The sequence below is a fragment of the Pseudophryne corroboree genome, chromosome 7 (assembly GCF_028390025.1).
Source record: "Pseudophryne corroboree isolate aPseCor3 chromosome 7, aPseCor3.hap2, whole genome shotgun sequence".
Taxonomy (NCBI): domain Eukaryota; kingdom Metazoa; phylum Chordata; class Amphibia; order Anura; family Myobatrachidae; genus Pseudophryne; species Pseudophryne corroboree.
The window spans coordinates 300186293-300212085 of NC_086450.1; the positions used below are offsets into that span (position 1 = coordinate 300186293).

General features: G+C 36.0%; 1 protein-coding gene across 10 annotated transcripts in view; it reads left to right on the top strand.

The window, feature by feature from the left end:
* The window catches only part of RBFOX1 (RNA binding fox-1 homolog 1), a 916481-nt gene that overhangs the window by 812731 nt on the left and 77957 nt on the right, over positions 1–25793 (top strand). For all 10 annotated transcript variants that reach the window (XM_063934243.1, XM_063934244.1, XM_063934246.1 and 7 more), the window contains one exon: positions 10703–10767. In XM_063934243.1, coding sequence (XP_063790313.1) covers positions 10703–10767 — 65 coding nt within the window. The remainder of the gene's footprint in view (positions 1–10702; positions 10768–25793) is intronic.

Consider the following 25793-nt stretch of genomic DNA (forward strand, 5'->3'; position numbering starts at 1 on the left):
TGGTCGTTGCTCGATGACGGCTGTCACTGGGCAACAACATGCATGTGCATTGCGGACACCGCACATGCGCATTTCTGACCCATTTGCACCGCTGCAATGAACCGCTGCATGTGAACGGGTCTGAATGACCCCCCATACTCCCCACAACATATGTATTGTCGATGTCTTCCTTTCCCCACATGGTATTATATTCAATTGTCAAAGTTGAAATAAAGAACATATGTCCTTTATTTCAAAAGCACAGTGTATTCCAGCCCACTATCTGTGTCCGCAGCTTTTCCTTGTAAACTCCCCGCAGTTGTTCAGCTTGAAAGTGAGGGAAAAAAAGGGAATGGGCACATCTAGTGCATTATCTCCAAGATAAAAAATTATTCCCCTTATCTTCCCATTAAAATACATAAAACAGAATTGGCACAACAAAAGATTTTTTTATTTAAAAAATATAAAACAAAAGACACTCTCTGCAAAGTACACCTACTGGAGGATATGGCTCATGTAGAGATGAGAGTGTAGCACTTAAGATATTAAAGCCCAGATGTGCAGCTGCCACTGTATCTTTCCAATCTCTCCAGTATCTGGAGTATATCTTGCATTAAGGTCTAACTCCTCTCACCAGCTTTCCAATGCATTTCTTCATTAAAAAAAGTGTTAATCAGATTGATCGCCTAAGACTGATTGTATATTAATTGCATCACTAAATTTTGTGGAGTAGAGATAGAGGTATGCCTATAAAGTCAGTCACGGCTGCAGAGACATGAGTGGGATGCTGAAGGACCAACATATAGTATCACTACATCTAATTTGTTTACTAATCTATATATTTATGAAAGGTGCAATAAAACCTTTCCTATAATCTGTTTACTAATATAGTAGTTACAATGTATTTGAAAGTTTTTGTTCACATTTATTGGTCAGAAGTAGTTTGATTTTACTAGTCAGTGTGAGCAGAGCTCGTCCTGAACAATTTGGTGCCCTAGATTGTCTCTTGTGCCAGCTCACTCATTTGGGAACTTCAAGTGCGGTGAGGTCATGCGTGCGCATGAAAAAGGCACATGGCCAGGCAGAAAGGACATGATCTCACAGCATGGTGTGGCATCATGGTGCTGTGCTCCCATTTCCCCATTGTTTTGTGCTCCCCATCATACACAGCCTCATCCTCCCTGTGTCTCTCTCCAGCATCAGCCCACACAAGTGTCTCTCCAGTCCACCAAGTGTCTCTCCACCCCCAACCCACCTAGTGTCTCTCCAACCCCAGCCCACACAAGTGTCTCCTGAGATCCAGACCATTGTTAAAATAATGCACACTTATATAATACTGTATCTCAAACAACATAAATGAATCCCTCAGACTCAGATTCAGCCCATACAAGTGTCACACCAGAAACCACACTTACATTCTTTGATGTCTTCTGACTGTTCACCATCGCAGAGCCTCTGCTTTGGCTGTCTCAAATGTGCTGTGTGACATCATTATGTCACACATGCTGTGCCAGAATGAACAAAATTAAACTGTATTCCACCAGCCACCACCAATTCAGTAAAGCCACAGCAGCCACAATAAAGCTACAGCACAGAATTGCTAATTACATGAAGTCCATACTATCCAGATGTCCTAGGGTTTTCAAATGCCCCTAGCATTTGCCTATACTGCCTATGCCTAGGCCCAACTCTGAGCATGAGTTATATTAAATCATTCTTGCCTACTCTCTCAGAACATCTGGAAAACTCCCAAATTCAGAGTGGCTCTCCCGAACTCCCAGAAGAAAGTCTCATGAGGCCATCTCACTGCCATCCTCTTCACTATGGGTGAGTGTGGTCCGGGTGGCTTGATGATATTATTTGCACTGAACTACATCACCGTGGCCCTGCAGCCATTATAAAATACTTGGAGGGGGCAGCCAAAATATTAGCAAATATGTATTAAATATTATAACTGTTTTTAGAAACAAACTAAAACAATAAATTACATTTATTTTAAAAAATAATTTCATCCTCACGTTTCAATTATAAATAGAGGGGCACAGAACATTTATGGAATACTTGTGTCAATCCAATATTTTAAATGGGTTGGGGCTGTAATGCCGGCGGTCGGGATCCCGGAGGTCAGCATACTGACCCGGCTCCTGGCCTACCAGAATGCTGGTGAGGGGCAAGTGCAACAGAGCCCCTTGTGGGCTTGCTGTGCTAACCGCGTAGCATTCTCAGTGGCTCGCTGTGCTCGCCACAGGTTCTATTCTCCCTCTATGGGTGTTGTGGATACTAGCCCCTGCTAGCCGGCATTCTGGATATTGGCATTGTCTGCGGTCAGGATTCCAGCATTGGTTTCCTGACCACCGGGATCCTGACTGCCGGCAAATCAACTATATCCAATTTTAAACATATCTTTTGTCATGTAAACCTACATATGAAATATACAGAGCAGCATTTTAAGAAGGATTTATTTTGATAAGTATACTAACCTTTTGGATCAATCATGGCAAGGGCAACTGTATTTATTGAGCAGATTCCAAAAGGGTTATCTATAAATACCCACCTCGATAAATGTGGCAAAATTATCATGCCCAAAAATAAAGCATAATATACACAGCTGTGCAAAAAAGTTTTAGAAAATACGTTATTAAACTTTATAAAACTTCAGTTATTATTTACGCAGAATTTTGTAAATGAAAATTATTTAACCAGAAGACAACTACATATTTATCACCAGCAAATATTGATAAAGGACTTTGTAGGCCATTTACAAAGTCATTAATGAAAAGAGTCAAAAAGGTGCAATACTGATCCCTTCTTAGAAACATCTTTGCTATTTCCTGGGCCTTTCCATTTGTATGAATTGAATGGAAAAAGTTTAAATTTATTAATTTTTTTTGCAGCATTTACATAAAATCAAATATGACAGGGTATCCACCTTAACAATTTTGGAAGACAATATGTTAACAAGCAATTAAGTCAGGAAAAGCGCAACAGAATTTTTTGTGATATATAAGAAACTGTTAATAAATAAATAAATAAATGAAAGAAGAGTTATAGATTCTGTATAGCGCATTGAAATGGATGATACAATTTCAAAATATTAATAATATATATATAAAAAAGTGTGTTTCAATAAATGGCTCTGCAAAATTACAGATAACTGGTTTTAACTAAAAAAAAATATTCAACAGATATTTTCTAAACATACAGTAAGTATAAGAAAAAAAATAGGAATATACATAACAAGCAAACTAATAAAACAAATTTAATCTAAAATATTAAATGTGGAACTATTCATTTAGCAGAATTTTTTTTAAAATAATTTTATTATAGAGGCAAGCCACATGTATTGAGAAGCTTAAACATTACTGTATATAAACAGGAGGTAAACTAATTTGTCCTGGGACATGAAGAAAGTTGTTAGTAATAATGTTAGTGAATCCACAAATGTATTCTATTGCATGAAAGAGACCATGTTCATAAGATGTCAATACTATAAGTCCTAGAATTAATAAGGGGGTTAGCTAATCAGTCTGTATTGGAGTTCTGTAGGTAATAATATGGATGCCAACTTTGCAATCAGTAAAGATAGTTAATTTTCCTTCCATGTCTAGTAGTATAGAGAGACATCCCTCTAGTTGATAGTAGAATAGTGTCCCTGTTTTATGTGCAGGTGTATGGCAAGTCAGTACATCTATGTAGTTTTTAATAAAACAACCACCAAGATGTAAAATTTGGTTCCGACTGTGATGTTTACAATACTGTAAATGTTCCATAGCAGAGCTGTTATTTAGATTCACCAATGTGTCTCAAATGGATGCCTTCCTAACATTCTCAAGGATAGTTTCCAAATCTACTATGTATTCTATTACTTGTCACGAGGGTCAATAACCACTTCTTGTATCACTTCCAACTATTGTATTTAAATCACTTTCAGGTATTATTAATGAATTATATTACTTAATGTAATAAAATGTTTATAATGGATACATTTGAATACAAAATAGAAATAAAAACAGAATTCAATTATAGCAAACTCTGTTCTTAGAGATATCAAATACATATTAATAGTAAGTGGAGGATGTCTGCACATACATATATACAGTATTTAGAGTTGGTAGCAGATTTTGCTCTGGCGGCAAAATCTGTGCCATAGACTCAAATGCTGGGGGCCTTCAAGCAAAGGGCAAGGCCACCAAGCAAGTGTGGTGCCACCCTGCGATGAGATCATAAATCAATCAGCCTGGCTGAGTAGGCATGGGTCTCACCACCAAGTTGCCTAGTACAGGAAGCACAGGTGATGTCATTGGCCAGCTCTGACACACCTGCATTTCCTGATCTCCTCCCACCCAATGCCGTGTCGCCGCCCCCGGCTACCAGTCTCTTGACAATCACAATGCGATTGCATCCTTCCAGAATATGATCGCATGGTGAAGGGTCGTGCACGCGCACTATAGATAGTGAGCATGCACAGACCATATGGATGCAGCTGCTGTATGCAAACAAGGGGCCTAATTCCTATCTGTTTTCTCACTAGCTATTTTTTGCAGCACTGCGAACAGATAGACGCTGCCTATAGGGGAGTGTATTTTAGCTTTGCAAGTGTGTGAACGCGTGTGCAGCCGCCCTGTACAAAAACAGCTTGTGCAGTTTCTGAGTAGCTCTGACCTTACTCAGCCGCTGTGATCACTTCAGCCTATTCGAGCACGGAATCGACGTCAGACACCCGCCCTGCAAATGCTTTGACACGCCTGTGTTTTTCCAACTACTCCCAGAAAACGGTCAGTTGCCTCTCACAAATGCCCTCTTCCTGTCAATCTCCTTGAGAAGAAATCAATTCATAAACTTTTGAAACACTTCTAGGACATTGCAAAGACAAAAGGACATCACTAAATACTTGTAGTGTTAGATACGAGTATTAAAAACAGTTTTCTATTCATCTCTCTATTTCAGTTGGATTAAAGTATAATCCTCTCATAATTCTAGTTTTGTGAATATAGTAGTTTCTTGAATTTGATGAAAAAGTACTGAAAGCAAAGGAAAGACATAGCTTTTTTTGTGGTCAATTTTTTTTAAACCTTTCTGCTGAAAGAATATCTTAGTAGTCAATGAGGGGCATGACAAGCACTTCTTTTCAACACCCCCTCCCCCTTCCTCCATCCTGCTTTGTCAGGAAAGGTAGTTCTTAAAATTATTATCTGTGCACAATATTTTTTATGTATTTGGACATACTGTATAATTAATTTGAGAAATGCGAAATAAAGAAAACCCGTTGAGGCTTAGGAGGGGTGCATAAGTTCTATAGTACCATTAAGGGGATAAAGGGGCAGCTGTATTAGGCCTGAAGAAGGCATAAAGAAGTGATAAAGCGGTGATAAGTGCAAGGTGATAATGCACCAGCCAATCAGCTCCAATAAGTAAATTGACAGTTATGAGCTGATTGGCTGGTGCGTTATCAATCCTGCACTTTTATTCACTTTATAACTTCTGTATGCCTTCACCAGGGTTAATACATCTGCCCAATAGTGAGAAATCATCTCAGACTTCTTTTTACTGGACACATCTGTATTATGAGGGAAAGAAGGTGATAAAGTTTCAAGAACAACTGAAGCCAAGAAAACTAAAGTTAGCTTCACTATTTTCCAAGCATTTTTTTAAGCAAGCTAAACTACAGAGGATTTAATCAGAATTGCAATTAAGAAATGGAGAATACATTTTAAGAGGTAACACTGTATAGGTAGTGTCTAGATTGACAGTCAATAGGTTGGTCAAATGGTCAACAGGTAAAATGTAGACAGTGCTTAAGGTTGACAGGTACTAAAGGTCTAAAGGTTCAAAATGTTGACAGTATAATGGTCAACACACAAACTGTATGGTCAACACAAGTTTTTTTGACATATTTTTTAACTTTTGCTTGATTTACCATCCATCTGGACCACAACTTTGAATAGTAACCTGTAGTGACGCAGATGCAGCAAGGCAAGCCACCTTGCCTGAAGCATAGTGAGCGAAGTGAGCCTATGAGGGTACACATTAATACAGATTGTGGTCACTAATGATAAACCATACAAAATAACACTCCAAAAATGTAAAAAATGTGTCAACTTCTTTTGTGTCAACTACGTCCATGTCAACCTTTTATACCTGTTGACCTCTTCTACTGTCTACCTTTTCCATGTTGACTTTTTGACCCTGTAAACCTTTTGACCCTGTTGACCTAATGAATGTTTACCATATGGGGTTGACCATATGACAGTCTATCTAATTATTGTAGATATTCTATACCACACCCTATCTTGAGATAAGGTAGGCTATGATGTAGTAACTTGATGAGATAGGGAAATGGGTTTAAAATTGATTAATTTGCCAGAAATAAAACTATAATCAATAGCACAAAAAAAATAATTTGTTTATATAGGAACATTTTATTACACACTTACACCTGCTATAGTTGGGAAGTATGTCATTCAATATTAGTGACATGTGCAAACGGCACAACACCGCAGCTCACCATAAGAAACACTATTTAATAAATTTAAAGATCAGTACTGCATTTTGTACAATAATAAGCATTTATTTCAAATTGTTTTATAGTATTCATAATAAAGGATCTCTCAGCACTTAGATGGTTACACACACACACACACACACACACACACACACACACACACACACACACATATATGTGTGTGTTTGGTTTGAGGACCACAGGAAATGTGTCCTACTAGACAATAGGGTGGTGAGTTCTAATTGGAACGTAAATGGTGTTTGTTCAATCTGTGGAGACCGGCCCCTGCTCTTTTATTGGCATGCTGAGATCATTTTGAAATGGTTGATATAACATTGTGGTCCACTGAACAAGAAGCTCTGCTGTTTCACAGTTTGATAATCAATGCATCACTGAACACAATTCTGTGAAATACATGTTTTTCTTTGTCATCTTTGTTTAAATAAACAGCCACAATAACTATTGCTTATAAATGAATGTTCATTTAAAAAAATGCCAATTTACAAATATAAAAACACTTTGTCACTTTGCAGTTCTTAAATTCTAAAACAGTGTGCTAATTTCATTTAAATGCTACAGCTGCATTGAGTATGATTTGTGTTGCATGTGTTTATACAAATATAGCTGAGTGATAATGAAGCACCAAGATCACACAGTACAATATTATACTTGCTAATGTAGAGTTGAACTGTATATTAAATTAGTTAAAATATATTAAACCATAGCACTTCTCTATGAAAACTGCTACCATTATTGAAGGGATACAACTCCTGTTTTAATCCAAAAGAAACCTTGATCTAATAATTAATAATAATAATTTTATTTATATAGCGCTCTTTCTCCAACAGGACTCAAGGCACTTTACAGACATCAAAAACAATGCACATAATACAGAAAGATTTACATAATGCAGCAATAGATAAACCACACCGACATAAAAGAAAACCTTGAGCACACAGTAAGCATAAGCATGATTGGTATGGGCATTTTGGGTAATAACTTCCAAGGATTGTGTATTCCACCCTCACAAGGTACCAGGTGTTGCAGTCATCTCGGGCGCACTGCGTAGGATTACCCAGGGTGGAATAGTCTACCCCTAGAAGAGATAATACAAAATGGGTAAATTGCAGAGTCCTAAAGTTCAGAGTAGGGTTCCAACAAAACCATCAGGTCCATGTATTTTTCATCCCATCCACAAGCGCACCAGATGAGGCAGCCATGTTGGGCACACTACAAAGTTTGCACTGTGGGAGATGAGTCATAAAATGGCCAAATGCATGTATGGGCAAACTGACGTGTGTGTAGTAGTATGCTATACCCTGCACGGAAAGATTTAAATGAAGCACACCCTGCACATGGATGAACCATCCGAGCTAGCCATGTAGGGCACACTGCATAGGTTGCTGCTGGCAGGGTGTGCAATCAGTGGAGGTAAACATTACAGGAACAGCATACAGTGGGGTAGAAGTACGCTGTAAGAAGAAAAGAAAGGAAAACACATTTTCAGGAACCAACAGATGGAGAAAAACTGTAATAGCATTATTTTGAGAAAATTATAAATGACCTGGTTTCATGGGAGCAGTGCGAGTGAGTGTGAGAATGTGGGGAGCACACTAATGTCCATTGGAAATGACCCTGCTGGGCATGGTCCTGAGGTTTCTAGCAAAATTGTAATACAAATGTAAGTTTTAGATTTTGGAACATTTTAGATAATAAGTAATGTCTTAAAGTTCCTAAATTTTTACACACATTTATGTTTTATATAGTAAATGTAGTATTTATATATTTGTTTCTGATTGATTATGCTGTCTCTACAAGTTGCAATCTGATCAAATTGTATCATTACAAGTCAGCTGGACTTGTAAGGAAATTAGCCGCACACTAAAATGCAAATTGCACATAACAATTGGATTGCAGTCATCCAATAAACATTGACAACTGTAGTTGATACACATACTATACAAGCCAAAACTATTTTTAGCCACTTTGGTAAGCCTACAGTACATAATCTTTTTCAGACCAATCTACAGTAGTTACTGTGTATGTGGTCAGTATTGTTTAAAGACACTTTAGACACTGAAAGATTTTTTGTGTTGCCATTCAATGGTCTTACTATGGTCCTTGGAAAAGATATTGTTAGAGGAGAGCACCCTGCACAGTCTCCTGCATCCCGATTTTGCTGGGACCCATGGAGGGCACATTGCATCATGACCCCTGACCGTAATGCACTTCTGTGAATGCACAGGTTTCCCCCATGTCTTCAGCTCAATCCTCAAAAAAGGAAGGATGTGCCATTGAAAGTCTCCACAGTGAGACAGCTCTCATATACAGGCCAGACACTGCATAATCCACAGTGTCATCACTGTTGTATGTAAGTGGGTGCATACTCCACTGCCACTACTGTATGTACAGTACAGGTGTCTGCTTCCAGTTATCCATTTACCACCTGAGTTAACCCCATACATTCCTGGAAAGATATTATGAATCTATAATATACACCTGCATTGTGTACCTGTTGTACATTCCAGCATTAACTCTGTGACATACTGCAACCTGTTCTGCCTGGTTAATATACCAAAATCTTGTTATCATGTGGACTGATCTCCATCACTCACCGCTGTCAACTATAACAACTATAGGATATGTCAATAGATTTTTTTTTATTATTAAGGCTTATTTAAATTACTTAGGTATGCTTGCTAACTTGTGCTTTTTTTATCAACTTTTTTTTGTGCATTATGTTTTTCTCCGTATTTATTATCTTCACCATGCTATAAAAACTGTTGCTGAAATAATAGTCCCTGATTTGGGCTTTTGTACTCAGTGATATGACCCTAAGAGGTCTTTTGCAAATGCAAAATAATTATTTAATGGGGATTGGTAAACCAGTAAGGCTGTGCTTGTGCACTAAAGCATGAGCCAGAATCACTGAGCTGGCACTCAGTGATGTAGCTCTGTGCTGGAGTACTGCAAAAGAAACACCACTGAGAAGCTTCTATTTCCATGTCCCAAAGCAACATCTATAATGTTATTCCTGTACACTCCTTTCTGGGAATTTTAACCAGTTTAGAAGCATACTGTAGGTGATAAATGGCTTCACTCAAGGCTAGCATAGTCAATCCATATTCTTGTTAGTCGCATTTTTTCTGAAATTGATCAAATTGCTGTGACCCAAAATTAAGAGCCTAATTCAGCATGGATCGTAGATAGGCGAAAAAATTGCTCAGCATAGGGCAAGTCCACCCTGCATGCTGGATTCAGCCCCCTCCCCCCACAAACAGGTGAAAGCACTGCATGGCGCTAATGCTCTCGCAAGCTTAGGGTAGCCCTCTGCCTATGCAGCCTAGCTACAAAGGCAGACGACTATCCTCTATGTTTTGGGTTGCAGTGGCTGCATGTGACATCATGTAGCCACCACGGCCCGCCCTACAAACGGTCAAGACACGCTTGCATTGTCTGGACCGCACCCCAAAAATGCTCCCCACAAATGACTCTGCCTGTCAATCAGGCAGAGGCGTTTTGAGATGCGTTATGTGGCGGATGCGCGTGCACACAATTCACAGGCCTTCAGCATGTGAACGCTGCTGCAGCAGCGTTCCATACTAAATTAGGCCCTAAACTCATTGCATGCTAGCTGCACATTTTAGTTGTGTGCAGTCACAGTAGTTAATCTTACCGATGACCATAGAATCACAGTGGGAGGAGGGTTCCGCAGTCTACCAGAATAAGAAAAGAGAGGCTTACTGTATGACTGCTGAAATGAACCTCTGCTAACAACCTGCAATCTTTAACAAAACATGAGAAAATCAAATTGTTTAGATCTTTATAAATTGCGGGATTAGTCAGCTCCCATCAAGAGCTATGGAGGAAGCCTCATAATGCAACACAATAAGAAAATGCAAAACTGTGATCAGTCTACTATTTTTCTTGTGTTAAGTGTTGAGAAAATTATTATAGTAAGCATTGAGAAAACAAACATAGTGTATTCTCCAGCTAAAACCTGAAGAAAAGTGTTTTGTCTCTTTAATAAATAGACCCCTTACAGTTATAGTATGTTGGTAAAACCTTTCCATATTTCTGTTTGCAATACAGTAGCTGTATTTTTATTACATTGTCCATTAACCACGTCTTAGTTTTATAATATTTACTTATGATTATTTTGATAATAGGATATCAAAAGAAAATAATTATTTAAAATGATCTGCTCATCTTCTCTTCCAGGGCGGTTACACAGCCTACCGATATGCTCAGCCTGCAACAGCCACTGCAGCTGCCTATAGTGACAGGTAAGACCAATAAAATATTAATTTTAATAATTCTTAAGGAACACAAAAAAACTGTTAATACATTAACATTTAAAACTGCTGGTCATACAGGAGTATCAAAAAAGGTCATGTTTGCAACATTAGTAATCCAAAGGTTAAAATAAAATTAAAGGGGCTATAGCTGGAATAAAAAATCAAGCATTGAAATAAATTTTTGGGATAAAGATTACATTTTATTGTGTTTTTTAAGCACTATGTTATCTTGTGCACCTCTCATTTATTTCCTGGTAAAACTCACTTGAAATGAGAAAAAAGTGTTCTAATTAATGCCAATGCAAAATGAAATCACATTTTGCATTTTTTAAGCAAATAAGAAATTTTATTTTTACCCTTCAACAATTAACTTAAGAAAAAACGCCAGGAAAGTAACCATCTACTCAATGAGAGTATACTAAAAAAATTATTTAAGTGGCATGAACACTAATCTTTTTAGGTCAAGACAACAGTAATCAACAACAGCTTTTTTGTGTGATTTACATTATTACCCTCTTTTCTTACTACATGTACTACTCTATATAGTATTACTTCATAACACTATTTTCAGTTAAATTTACAGATTACATTTCCTCTGACAATAAATTTGTGTTTACCATACTTTTACATTATTCTATTGTATATCACCCATCTTTATATTCATTTCAAACATCAACATTCTCTCTGATTTATATATTAATTCTCAGTTTCAATTCAAACAATTGTTCTTCAGCAGACAGGTTTGCCAAATTGCGTAATGTATGAGACCATAAAATACTTAATTTATATATTCTAAATATAGAATAGAACATTTTTATTATCATTAACAAACACCAAGGATTGCCAACAAAATATCAAGTTAAACACACTACATACTGCAGTAAAACAAGCAGAATTATAACTCCTAAGACTCAAGTAAAAGCATTTTGACAAGTTAACATGTGCACAGCCATTGGAAAGAAACTATTATACTTTAGAACTGTTTTGTACATGTACGTGCAATTCTAAAACATCTCTTAGATGGTAAATTCACCAAAAGCACATGATTTGGATTCCTGGTCTTCCTCAATACCCTTTGATTTGTTAAATATTGCTTTCTCGTAGAGAACCTGAGTATATGCCAATCACTGTACCTGAGGTCTTAGCTACCTGATCTAATGCCCTTCATTCAGCACACGTACAGTTACCATACTGTAATCCCATAGGTTAAGGCACTCTTCAGGTTACAAAGATAAAACTTAACAAGGATCCCTTACTCACACAAGCTGATTAATATTCTTTAAAAAAAATATTAATTGTATACAACTAAATAACCATTAAATTACTTTAATGATGTGGTCATTTACCATGGAAATTTTGCAACTTTGTCAAAATAATATTTTGGTACTTTTTCATAAAGGACAACCAAACATTAAAGTTCATAAATAAAAACAATTGTTAACAGTGTGGCAGGCTACTCATGCAAGTGATTTCAAATCCATTTTTTAACATATTGCATGGTGGTAGTGGCAGAGAGAATGCCATGTGAAAATACCTGTGCTGTGTAGATAGGTACTTCTGCTAGAAAGGTGCCTCTGTTAGATAAATAGAAAAATAGGAAAATGCAGTGGTGCCAAAGTTATAAGCAGCCTAGATATATTCAGGTGGAACCCAACTACCATGCAGAATTACTGTAATAGACAAAGAATGAGGATATGGAAACACCATAGGTGCTACCCATATAAAATAGAGAAAAATACAATTAAAAATATTCAAAACCACAACCAAATGGTATACCATAAAAGATCAAGGTAGTGATTGTTCACTAAATACACCTGTAAAGTGCATTTGATACTTAAAGTCACCTTACATGTTTAATCCTAGGAATGTTCCTTTATAGTTCTTGAGAGATATCTTTACCATTCCAGTGTGTTTATGCAAGATACAGTATATGCAGATATTCCTTGTCGTTACTTATATATAGAAAAATGAAATAAATATATATAGTGCAAATGTTCTTTTTTGAAAATATTAACAATTTATTAAAAAACAGGGGTCTTCATAAAAGAATATTCAGTATATTAACACACAAGATACTGTAGCAGTGCAAAATGAACCCTACCGTGTTTGGCTCTTACTGTAGCAAGGAGTAATGAAGTAAGTACAATTGGGAAGTTATGGACACCTTCCTTTTCCCCTTCAAACAAATCACTAGTACATTTAACAGGTAGGTTTCCTTTTCTTTAAAAGATGCAGATAAGGGCCACCAAATGCTACCAACGTGTTTCAAGTCTGTGACTCTTCCTCAGCCCTGAGGAAGAGTTACAACTCAAAATGCATTGGCAGTGTTTAGTGGCACTTACCTACATCTTTTAAAGACAAGGAAATTAACTGTTAAAATGCTGGTGTTTTTCTTGACTATGGGAAGGAAGGGGTCTGGGACCTCCCAGCTGTACCCACTTCATTGCTCCATTTTAGGAGTCAGACACGGTATGGTTCCACTTGTTTTGCTGTCTTGTTGTAGTTTAATTTACTAGATATTCTTTTATGAAGACTCCTGTTTTAAAAAAAATATGTTACTCTTTTTAAAATAAGCCATCTGCACTATATACAGTATATTTGTAATTTTTAGATATATCGGCGACTACAAGGAATATCTGCATTTATCCTGCATGAACATACTGGAATGGTAAAGATATCTCTTAAAAACTATAAAGTTGCATTCCTATGATTGAACACGTCAGGTGACTAAGTATCATGTGCATTTTCTCACTACATGTAGGTAGTGGTGCCAAGAGGGGGGAGGAGCAGGTAATACTTACCGGGGCTCAAGTCCCCATCCCCCTTACCTGGCAGCAGCACTTGCAGCTCTTCACCTCAGCCCAGTACACACTGCTGTGTGCTGGGCTGCAGTGTGGCCAGGGAGGCACTTAAATATGTACATATTAGCAAGTGACATAGTAACACATGACAATGCTGTCACACTTGAACTGACACATGTGTTAAAAAAAATTTAAATTATTTTAAAAATTATTTTAGAAATGCATACCTAATACACATTATAACTAGTTATATAAATTAACACCTGCATAAGAATTTCCAAAACAATATTTGATCAACCATAGTTTTGAATCATTCTACATTTGCCCCTGTCATGTTTTATTTTAAATAACACATGCATCATATATATACAGTATATACTGTAACTATATATATATATATATATATATATACTATATATATATATATATATATAATATTCATATATATATATAGATGTGTAACCACGCTCAGTGTGGCTTTACCTAGATGCATTTGTGCCTTGTTTGCCACAACCGTGTGCATGCCCTGCGTGTGCATGCATCTTAGTTGCACTCCAGTTTTGACTATAAAAATGATTAAAATAATACAAATTAGCTATTTATAACATATAAATATCATCTTTGTATTTTTTATGATTTATATAGTAAAAATTCACCACCAAATCATTTATGTTTGTGTAAATCTGTCTCTGATACTAGAAGTTTCTGGTGGAAACCATGTTTGGAGATCCAAGGGTTAATCAGAGAGACTGTGACAGGAATGTAATGCAATTAATATTTATTAAGACAAACTTAAGTATTTAAAATGGTAACAAATAAAGTATTTGGAATACCAAAGGGTTAATGTCATGTGATGAATAGTTTCAGTAAAATGTTCCAGGAGTCTCATCTCAGAATTCAGGATAAATTTGAGCTTGAAGCAGGAGACTGAAAATCCTGCAGACATGTCAGCTCGATGAAGACTGATTTGCTAGTGCAAATTTCTGGTTTAAGTAGCCAAAAGTAACAGGACTGGGATAGGACTGGGGAAAACCACATTTATTTTCGGATATAAACATTTATAGTTCTTTCCACCATAACCTCATCTATGTGCAGTAACAATGGAACAACCATCCCAGCTTACATTACATATTTCAATTGTTTTTCCCTTTGCAGATGTGGCAAGGGGATTTTTTCAGCTAAGCTTCCAATAACTAGCAGATAAACAGCAGAGATTCACTAAGTTGGCAAAGTCCAAACTCTTACTAGCTACACTTCTGCCTGCTAAAAGTACCTTTATCAAGCTATTGCAAGAAAATGGAGACTAAAATCCTTTAACTAAAACCACTATACTAACCAATACCTCCCCAGCCATTGTTTTCACCGCACGTCAATGATATACAGTATATGTATATATATATATATATATATACAGTTGTAGGAGCAGCACTCAAGGCTCCATGGGAGAGAAACAAAACAAAAGACAATCAGCAGACAGAAGACCACCATAGTCAGCAACATTTCTATCTATTATCAGATTTTCATCAGATGAAAATCTGATAATAGATTGAAACATTGCAGACTATGTATGATTTGATGATTGTTCTTTTTCTCCTACTGAGTCTTGAGTGCCGCACTTACAACTGTATATATATATATATATATACATATATATATATATATATATATATATATAGAAAATGACAGCACTCAGTCCAAAAAAAAATGTTTAAGCATTAGTGTGGTGCCAGGTCAAAAAGTATTATAATATCACTCACTTTCCCATAGAGAAAAAATGCAAAAAACAGCACTCACGATTCAGTTGAAAGCAGAAGAGGATTTATTCTTCAATACAAATCCATTAGTGATATATCCAACAACTGTGGCCCGACAACTGTTTCAATGCATACAGGTTTTCTTCTGGAACCCCTGAAGAAAACCTGTATGTGTTGAAACAGCTGTCGGGCCACAGTTGTTGGATGTATCAGTAATGGAATTGTGTTGAAGAATAAATCCTTTTCTGCTTTCAACTGAATCGTGAGCGCTGTTTTTTGCATTTTTTCTCTATAGGAAAGTGAGTGATAATAAATAAATATATATATATATATTGTAGAACAAATCCCTAGTCAGGGGGGCACTCTCCAAAGAAGAAAAAGTCCCTTAAGGTACAATGACTTTTAATGTTCAATATAATGGCTCCATAAGGTCAACGTTTCGATTCCAGTGTAGAATCTTTATCAAGACCAGCCAGACATTAGCATCCATATAGATGTGAAAACTGTACAAACAATACAAGCTAAAATACAGGAACATGAAGAAAAATATGAACAATGACTCACGGGCCCACAAGTAGGCAAAAAGTGCACACCCCATGGGTGAGCTACAAGACAATATACTCATGTGCTTGATAAAACAAAGAATAGACCCCAAAGAAGGACGTGTATGGTGACCAAATACATATGAACAAAGGGAAAAAGAGCACTATAGAGACAACCTATGAATAAGGAACCAAATGTCACCACCAGGCTCTCAAAGCTGAGTAATATATTTTACTTTACTCTTAATAGTGATAATCCAGAGCCCACAAGGTAGGTAATAAGATCAAGGAATACCTAGACATCATATAAATAAAAATCAGGTGATGGTCATCCATAAAGTAACAATATATATTAAGAGTAAAGTAAGTTATATTGCTCAGCTTTGCGAGCCTGGTGGTGACATTTGGTTCCTTATTCATAGGTTGTCTCTATAGTGATCTTTTTTCCCTTTGTTCATATGTATTTGGTCCTTTGTTTTATTAAGCACATGAGTATATGGTCTTGTAGCTCACCCATGGGGCGTGCACTTTTTGCCTACTTGTGGGCCAGTGAGTCATTGTTCATATTTTTTCTTCATGTTCCTGTGTTTTGTCTTTTGTTGTTTGTACAGTTTTCACATCTATAGGGATGCTATTGTCTGGCTGGTCTTGATAACGATTCTACACTGGAATCGAAACGTTGACCTTATGGAGCCATTATATTGAACATTAAAAGTCATTGTACCTGAATGGACTTTTTCTTCTTTGGAGAGTGCCCCCCCCGACAAGGAATTTGTTCTATATTTGTGGACCCATTGATTCAGTGGCTCCCCACTGGGTGCACCCCACTGTTGTTATATACCTGATGAGAGTGCAGGTTTACATGTATGTATATATATATATATATATATATATATATATATTGTATATATACAGGAACCAGCAGCATCCAATACAAACATCAGGAGTTTCTATCCACCTATTGTGCAAATCGTACATATCCAAAAAAGTACATAAAATAGCAGCTATGCAGGAAACTGGTCAAGTCCAATAAGCAGCATTATAAATAGCAGCATAAATGGAGTACTTATCCAATATGTCAAGGCAGAGAGTAAATCAAGTGCCAGTCATCCTGTTAAAATGGTCAGAGCTCCCGACAGCTGTTTTGGTGTGTATCATACACCTTAGTCATGAGCCTTATTCTGTACTGTTTTTATGAATACTTGCATAAGCATACATTCTTTTAGAGCTACCTTATACTATATCCAACTGTTCATACTTAACTTATTTGATAAAATAGTTAAAATACAAACTCCATAATTTCTGTGCAGATAAATGATTATCATATTGATTTGTAAGAGAATATTAATTTGAAAAGTCATATCAAATACCATTAGTACATGCACATACAGGTAATGCTTGAGTTGTTTTAAAGATTTTGCAGGAGACAGAGACATCAACCTATGGCATATTAAATGGCTAAAATTATAAATAGAAATTGGAAATACATGGGGGAATCATTTGAAGAAGACCTGAGTTCTTCCTTAAAAAATAACCCTGAATATGACTATAGAATATACAGCTAGCTATTACAGCTGCCTGTGAATTGATATACACATACTGTATGTAGAAATATACTGTAGTACAACATGGTTGCCTCCTCTGTCCCATTTTTTTAAATTTGCACATTTAATAAGAAAAAAAGGATAATGTACTATATGATCATTATCTCTTCACTTACTGCTGCAAGATTCATAAGGGATGATTTAATACATAATGCAACTTTTGCATGCTCACTGGTTTGCCTTCATCATGTCTAATCAGGTGTGAAACCCAACCCCCCTCTCTCCCCCAGATGGGGACAGATCCAGCTCAGATCCACTGAAAAAGTGACAGTCTTTAGTAAATATTCCTAATAGTATGCATTTAGTATTCATGAAGAATACAATGTTCTTTATATGCTTCTTTCTGAAACTAAAGTATGTAGAGGAATAAAAAGTAGCAATACATACAGTATCATCTGGAAAATTACATAGGAATATTTTCAAACTTAACTTTTTGGTGAATATGTGGACTTTTTACTATTGAATGTTTTTTTTTGTGGAAAACAAATATGGATACGTATATATCACATGGAATGATGGGTACTGTGCATTGCATGAATATCTTGCAATATAAATTGGTATGAAAAGGATATATGTTAAAAATAGTAAAGAATTGCATGTGTGGCTGGCGCATGCTGTGTCAGAAAGGTAAGAGTTATTTTTATTGATATTTCTTTTTTACCTATATTGCGATATTGCTTCCATAAATGTAATGGTGGTTGTTAATAACATATCAGGAGGTTGTGGAAGTAGGCTACTGCATATTTGTTGTCATTGCATTTCAAATCATTTGTAATGCTAGCATGTTTTAGTATCACAACTACTGTGAAAAGTTTATTTTTCAAACCCAAACTTTTTTTTTGGCTTCTTATGATATTAAATGCTATGCTGTAATGTGGTCATGCATATGTAGAATAATAGATCTGAGATTTTGCATGTATGTAGTCTATATATATTAGAGTAATTAAAAACAATATTAAAGAGTAATAAAAATGTGTTGAATTTCTATAAATTGCATGAATAATTATTGTAACTATGGTCTTTCATGCTAATTTACTTGTAATCATTTGTGCCTATTTCTAATTTAATTCTATATACCTCAAATGTTTTACTATATATATATATATATATATATATTATGATTAAAGCTTTGGTAATCTATTAATTCAATGCTATACATATAATATTACAATGTTCAAAACAATTTGCTGCATTTGCAGTTCAATATTATGATGATTATTATTATTACTACTATTATTATTATTATTATTATTATTATTATTATTTTTAGAAATTAATTAGAAAAAAGATTCAAGTTGTTTAAAAATCTTGAAATTAGATGAATGCATTAAATGGAAAAAAAATCACTCAGAAACTATTTATTTGCTATGTTCAATATCAATATCCTGTTTTGTGACACCTCCCACCACAGGACCTATGATTTGAAGTTTATTAGAACTTATGATAATTTAAGTATCTCTAAATTAAATGAAAATTGCAATATTATGTAGAGTAAATGTATCTAAGATTCTTAATTTGTGTTCAGCAAATATTCCAAATACAAGCACTATATGCAGTGATCCCTATGCTATCCATAGCATTTATTTGTCACTTAAATAGATTTTGAGAGCAGTCCTTGTATTTATATATAACACAACAAATGAATATATTACTTTTAGCACTGAGTGAGACTGTGATTATCTCTGTATTAACTCTGTGTGGGTTATCTTTTTTATGCATACATGCAGACACAGAATAATATAAATAGCACAGTGTAGTATTTTAAACCACAGCTTCTCGAACTCGGTTGCCAGGACCCCAAACAGTTCATGTTTTCCAGATGTCCTCACAGAATCACAAGTGAAATAATTAGCTCCACCTGTGGATGTTTTAAAATGTGTCAGTGAGTAATAAATACACATGTGCATCTGTTAGGTGACCTGCAAAATGTGAACTATGTGGGGAATTGGGGACCGAGTTTGAAAACCACTGTTTTACCAATCTACAATATCTACCAACTCCAACCATGTGTAAGGATTCCAATGATAATAGAAGAATTTCAGAAAAATACCTAACATAAGGAGAGCGGAGGTCATACAGTATATCCTATTTAGTTTAGTAGGCACCAGGTATCACCTATAGTATACATTAGACATGTGCATGGACTCCTGTATTTTGCTTTTGTTTATGGTTCTAATTCATTATTGTGTTTTGGTCTTTGGCAGATAAAAATTGATAAAATAGCCAAAACCATGTAATTTGGAAATGTTTTTATGCAATCCAGAAACCTGAGTTTATTTTTTAAATCCAAGTTCCAAACTGACAACAGATGTGAGTGGGACTCAGTTCCACTCAGAACCCCAAAGTTATTCCCAACTTGGACTCAATTCATCTCAGAACCCCTAAGTTCTGGTGTGTTCATATTTCAGGAAAACCAAGTCACACTTCTCTAGTATATGTTACAGTATATGAGTTTTTTTTGTGTGTATAAGGATAGATGTTTTTTGGATTTTTTATTTGAGGTAGTATAAGGCTTTCTATTCTGGCTTTCTCAGATACACCTCCCAATTAACATGTTTTTGAGATAGAGCATTATTTGGCCATAAGGAGTAGATTTTAAGTTTTTAAGATTTTGCTTTTTGTTTAAGGTGTTTAAGATCAACATTGATCTTGCACCTTCAGAAATTGAAAGGGAATTGATAAAATGTTCTATAGTATCTGAAGGTACCGGAAGTGTTGTATCTCTGGAAGTAAAATTTTTGTTGTAAAGTGCCAAGTGAAAAGCAGAAATCTCTCATTATTACCAGCACCATATTATTACACCACATTTTACAGAAAATAATTAAATTATTAACATCAGTACCTGCCCTAATTACAGTAAGCTTACAATCTATATTCCCTATCACATGGGCACATACACACTAGGGTTAATTTTTTGTGTGAAGCCAAATAACATACCAGTATGTTTATAGAGTGGGATGAAATTGGAGCCCACGTTGAAATTGCCTTGGTAAAAAATTTAATTTATGACCTCAGTACTGTGAACCAGTAATGCTAACTACTATGCCAATCATGCTGCCCTTATCAAACTATATGAAGAAATTTGATGGGGAAACGGCCTAGAGAAATGTATTATTGTATCAGGGAAATCCGTCAATCACATTTCTGACAGGAAAATATAATTACTGAAAAAGGGATTCATTTGGCCTGTTTTTAGAAGGAAAATATAGATGCTAGGTAGAATACTTCATTAAGGAATCTCTCTAAATTGATTGACCTTAAGGTGTGCTTAGGAACATACCATACTAACAAAGTAGTTTGGAAAGTCCCTTCCCTATTAGTAAATGGACATTGGAGGTTTTTGAAGATATTTCTAGAAATGTTTTTCTACCAAACAAACTGCATGAAACAGGATCAGTGCATCAGGATCAGTGTGAATCCATGCACAAGTAAGGTCTTTAACAAATGTTGAACATGAAAAGATATGATGGATGCAAGTACTTCAGGAACATTTTTGTTTAATTTGGGTATTATAACTGAGAGCATTGTCTATTACCAGGTATTTTATCTTATTGTGCTTATAGTCAAATTTGAAGAGCAAGTAAGGAGTAAAAGGGTTGAAAGAATGAAATGTGAAACTTGGTCTCTGTTTTGGAATAGTTTTTTCTATAAGATAAGATAATATTACATAAGTTTGGAAGCAAAATATGATGGGAGGCTAATGGGAGCAGGCATTTTTGGCAAACATGAATATATTGTCTTCCTCTGCCCTGACCTGTATCATATGAAGCATGCATTAATCCAAATCCAGGCTGTCAGAGGCTCAGTTATCAACATGTGAGAGATGTCACTCCTGTCTTATGTTATTTCTTATATGAAGGATATTGATATGTCCATTATATGAAGGATATGGATATGTCCACAAACATCTTTCAAAAAAATTGAGCTAAATAACCCTGCACCAAAGACTATGTGACTAAGCCATACATTTGTTTCAAAAAATACTTTTTTTTACAAAATATGTGAATCATTGCTACAAAATTACAACAAATGGGTACCCTGGACACTGTTGCTGGAATTGCATGTAGTTGCAGCAATTATGATGTTACACTGTGTAAAAAGGCAAAAGACAAAGAGCTGATACAAATGACACAAGCCATGCTTCATGCCATGCATTATTGTGCTTAATTTGTGACTTTATAGTATTTTGTGTCAGAAACCATCCTGTCTGAATCCATGGAAACCTATATTTGTTAGTGGCCACAGGAACTGAGACCACTGGGCTATAGATGGAGCTGTAATGAGATAAACTAAGTACTTTAATGATGCCACTTGGTGGAGTAGACTCTGGGCAAATGGCTAGACAAGCAAATAAGCTGGGAATGGTAATTCTGGAATTAGAAATGCTGGATACCGGGCTGATACCAGTGGAACTGAATAACAGATGGCACTGGTGGCACTTAGACTGACCACGGGGCCAGAACCAGTGGAAACCAAGCAGTAATTGAATAGTTAAAATGTACAGTTGTGTGCTTCTAGGAGTGAAAGCAGGCCTAGATTGACAGCAGGGTTCCCCTATTGAACTCCAGGCAGTTAGGAAGTGAAAACGTAGGGTGTGTCAGCACTTGGGTGCTACTCAGGAGTTGTGAATGGTAAATCGACCTATATGACATAGGTATGCGTGGTATCCACAAAGTATATACCTTGGTATAACTTTAATATAATGAAGAAATATATATAAGGTGATATAAAATCACATGTAACATTTATAGTGGTTATGCAGAGGAAGGAAAATGATAAAAACAACAAAAAGCAGTCCATATTGCAGTAATTACAGAAAACATGCAAGGCAAAAATTATGTTGCAATGGATGACAAATCATATAAAATCAGTTAAAATTGCCTGTCAATAACAAATCATGATAAAAGTCACATATAGCAAATATAGCACATAAAATAAGACAGAAGCGCCAATCATAAATAGATGATATTAAAAGTCACATATAGCATAGTAAGAAATGCATAATGAATGAAGTTGTGGTTGATCCTACCAAATCTTAAGAGAAGGACTCGAGGGTGATGTGTGCTAAATACTAGGTATTCTGGATATACCGTGCATGTGGCTCCTATGATTGTATCCAGAGATTGTCATCTACCATTCATCCAAGAGTCCATATGGCACAGTTGGGTATGCAAAAGTGTTTCAAGGCTAGTGTTCCCCTTGTCGGGATCTGGTTAGGATTCGCCAGTTGGGATCCCGGCTGTCAAAATACAGACCCTGTAATCCTGATACGGATCAGAATGCAGGCACCAGCATCCAGAATAGAATCACAATGACGGCACCAGCATCCCGACAGCCGAGATACCAATCAACGGTCATCCGGACCGCCAGATAGTTAAGGTGTTTAGCTTTTAGCTGCAGGTGGGGGGTTAGGGTTAGGCTGCAGGAGGGGGTTTACAGTTAGGACCCCCCTGGGAGGGTTAGGGTAAGGCTGCAGGGAGTAGAAGGTTGGTTTAGACTGTGGAAGGGGGGGTTAAGGCTAGGCACCACCGGGAAGGGTTAGGATGCAGGAGGGAGAGTAAGGTTTAGGCTGCAGGAATGGAGAGTTAGGGTTAGGGGGTTAAGGGGGGGGGTTGGTTAGCATTGTTTCCCAACCTCTGTTGGGATTCTAACAATTGAGATGCTATGGTCGATATTTTGACTGCCGGCATCCCAACCACTGGCATTTTAGCCCCTACCCCCCTGTGTCCATGGTGTCCTTTCATGAAGCTCATAAATCCAGTCCTCCAGTCAAACATTTCTTGTATTTTCTGGAAATGACAATAGAAAGTCTTTTAAAAAAAACTTAACAAGGTATAATTTGTGTGAGAAACACATAAAATAATGATTTTAATGTTGTAATATGACAAGTGCTAAAGTCAGAAAATAGCCTCAACACAAGGGTGAGAAAACCCCTTTAGCAGCACTACATTGTATATAGCTCTTTACAGAAAATAGAAGCTTGCATTAAACAAATAATACTAATGACACAATAATAACAATAATAATAATAATAATAATAATAATAAATATACATCGATACTATAAATGTAGAATTAATGGAACAACAGGAAAGGGTTTCACAGCCTGTAGAGTTTACAAGACTGTTTTAATTTAGTGCATTTGCATTACTGCTTTGGGCTTTTACTGCACCTTGACTTATCATATTAGAATTACTGTGGTGCACTGAAGTGAGCGGAAAAACATATAAATATTACTTTGTGCCATTTCCTCATTGCAGTACTATAATACTGCAGCTTGAGAAGCAAGATCCTAGAAACATAAAGCATTGACAGCACACTTTGTGCATAGGAATGGCCATACCATAATCCTGTCTCTGCTACTGACTGTGTGTGACCTTGGACAAGTAACATTCCTTGTCATAAATTTCACAATGGAAAAGAAATTTGCATCTTAATTGTGATTCCCTGCATGAATAATAAAAAAATAAGCAGGTTTTACATGAAGTGTTCTGCATCACAGATATAAAAGTGAACATGGGATCCCTAATTTTTTTGGTCACACAGCATGTTTCATAGCTTTAAAAAAAGGATGTAATCAAGGGTAAACTATATATTTTGTGTTTTTCACATACTTGACATTTTTTAATCCATGGCTCTGCTTGATTTAAGTTGCATAGTGGCACTTAATTCTATTTTGTGCTTAAAAAAATGGAAAAAAATATAATTGTACATTCTGCAAACAAGGACTTAATAAATATGTGTTACTTCTAGCCAAAGCAAAACATATACAAATCTTTCACCTAAAAAGTTTGTGAAACAAAAATAGTATTGTTGTTAGTATTACTATAACAATATACTGTGCACTCCAAAGCAAAATGGAAATATACACTTTACAAAAAGTCCATGAAATCTCTTTCTACTGAATTTTGATGTATTTGTTCTGTATAATGATTTTCACTTGCCAACTGCTGTTCCTACACTGGATACCCTAGACCTTGTTAGTGCTCCTATTCGTTATTGCCATTGCATAATAAGGTGCAAGCATTCTGCAAACTATAAATGCTCCTAGATATTTGATGTGGCAGAACATTTTCAAAAGAAGCAGTAAGTAAGGTCCCCACTTATGTATTGGGATGGTAGCGGAGCAAATATCTCTGATAGCTACTTCAGTCCCTCTATGATCGCCACAGTGGTCCACATAATTTTGTATGAGGATTACAAAATTAAGCTTTTCGGAGTTTACCACCTGATAGCAAACACTATCTTTTTATAATGTTAGCCATTGTAGCCTATAGGCTACAGCTTTGCATTGTCTATCAGAGAGGGATTATTCAGATTCCTCCCCAGAAGTGAAACACATGAAATTGTGCACCCATCAGTAGTTCTGACGAGTTTGAACCCAGTGGTAAAGTGATCATGTAAGATCACCTTACCTTTTAGACTTTACATGAACATGCTCCTATCAGAACCTAAGTACCTGCAAAAAAACAAAAAATATTAATAGCCCCAATAAATATCTTTTTTATTGCCACCATAAGCAATGAGAAGAAATTGCAATCTTTGCAGCTAAAATGTGACCAATAATAAATATATCCCAAGAACTGTTTTCATGCAAGTGAAATTTTCCATTTTCCTCCTCTACTGTTTGTATAACCTAATTTATGACTTGAATTAACCATTAAATCACTTATGGCAAATTGTGGCATGAAATGACAATTGAAATTGAATGGAAATACGTTTAGGGTAATGCATCTAGGCTTTGGTAATAACTATAAGGGTAATTCCAAGTTGATCGCAGCAGGACATTTTTTAGCAGTTGGGCAAAACCATGTGCACTGCAGGGGAGGCAGATTTAACATTGCAGGGAGAGTTAGATTTGGGTGTGGTGTGTTCAATTTGCAATCTAATTTGCAGTGTAAAAATAAAGCAGCCAGTATTTACCCTGCACAGAAACAAAATAACCCACCCAAATCTAACTCTCTCTGCAAATGTTATAACTGCACCCCCTGCAGTGCACATGGTTTTGCCCAACTGCTAAAAAATTTCCTGCTGCGATCAACTTGGAATTACCCCCTATGCTAATAACACAATATATGGAATACAATTGAAAAAAAAATGAGATGGCAAAGTACTTTGGAAAATTAATTACCAGGCAGCGATTGCAATAGTTAATAAAATTATAGTATAAATAAAAGAGGAAAAGTGAGCATAATGCAACATGTTATTGTATATGTATACATCACAATGTACAGTATACCATACATTGGATAGTTGTGGGCTCCTCAACATCTCACTGTAAGAAACACATAAGAGATCTCAAGATGGTTAAGAG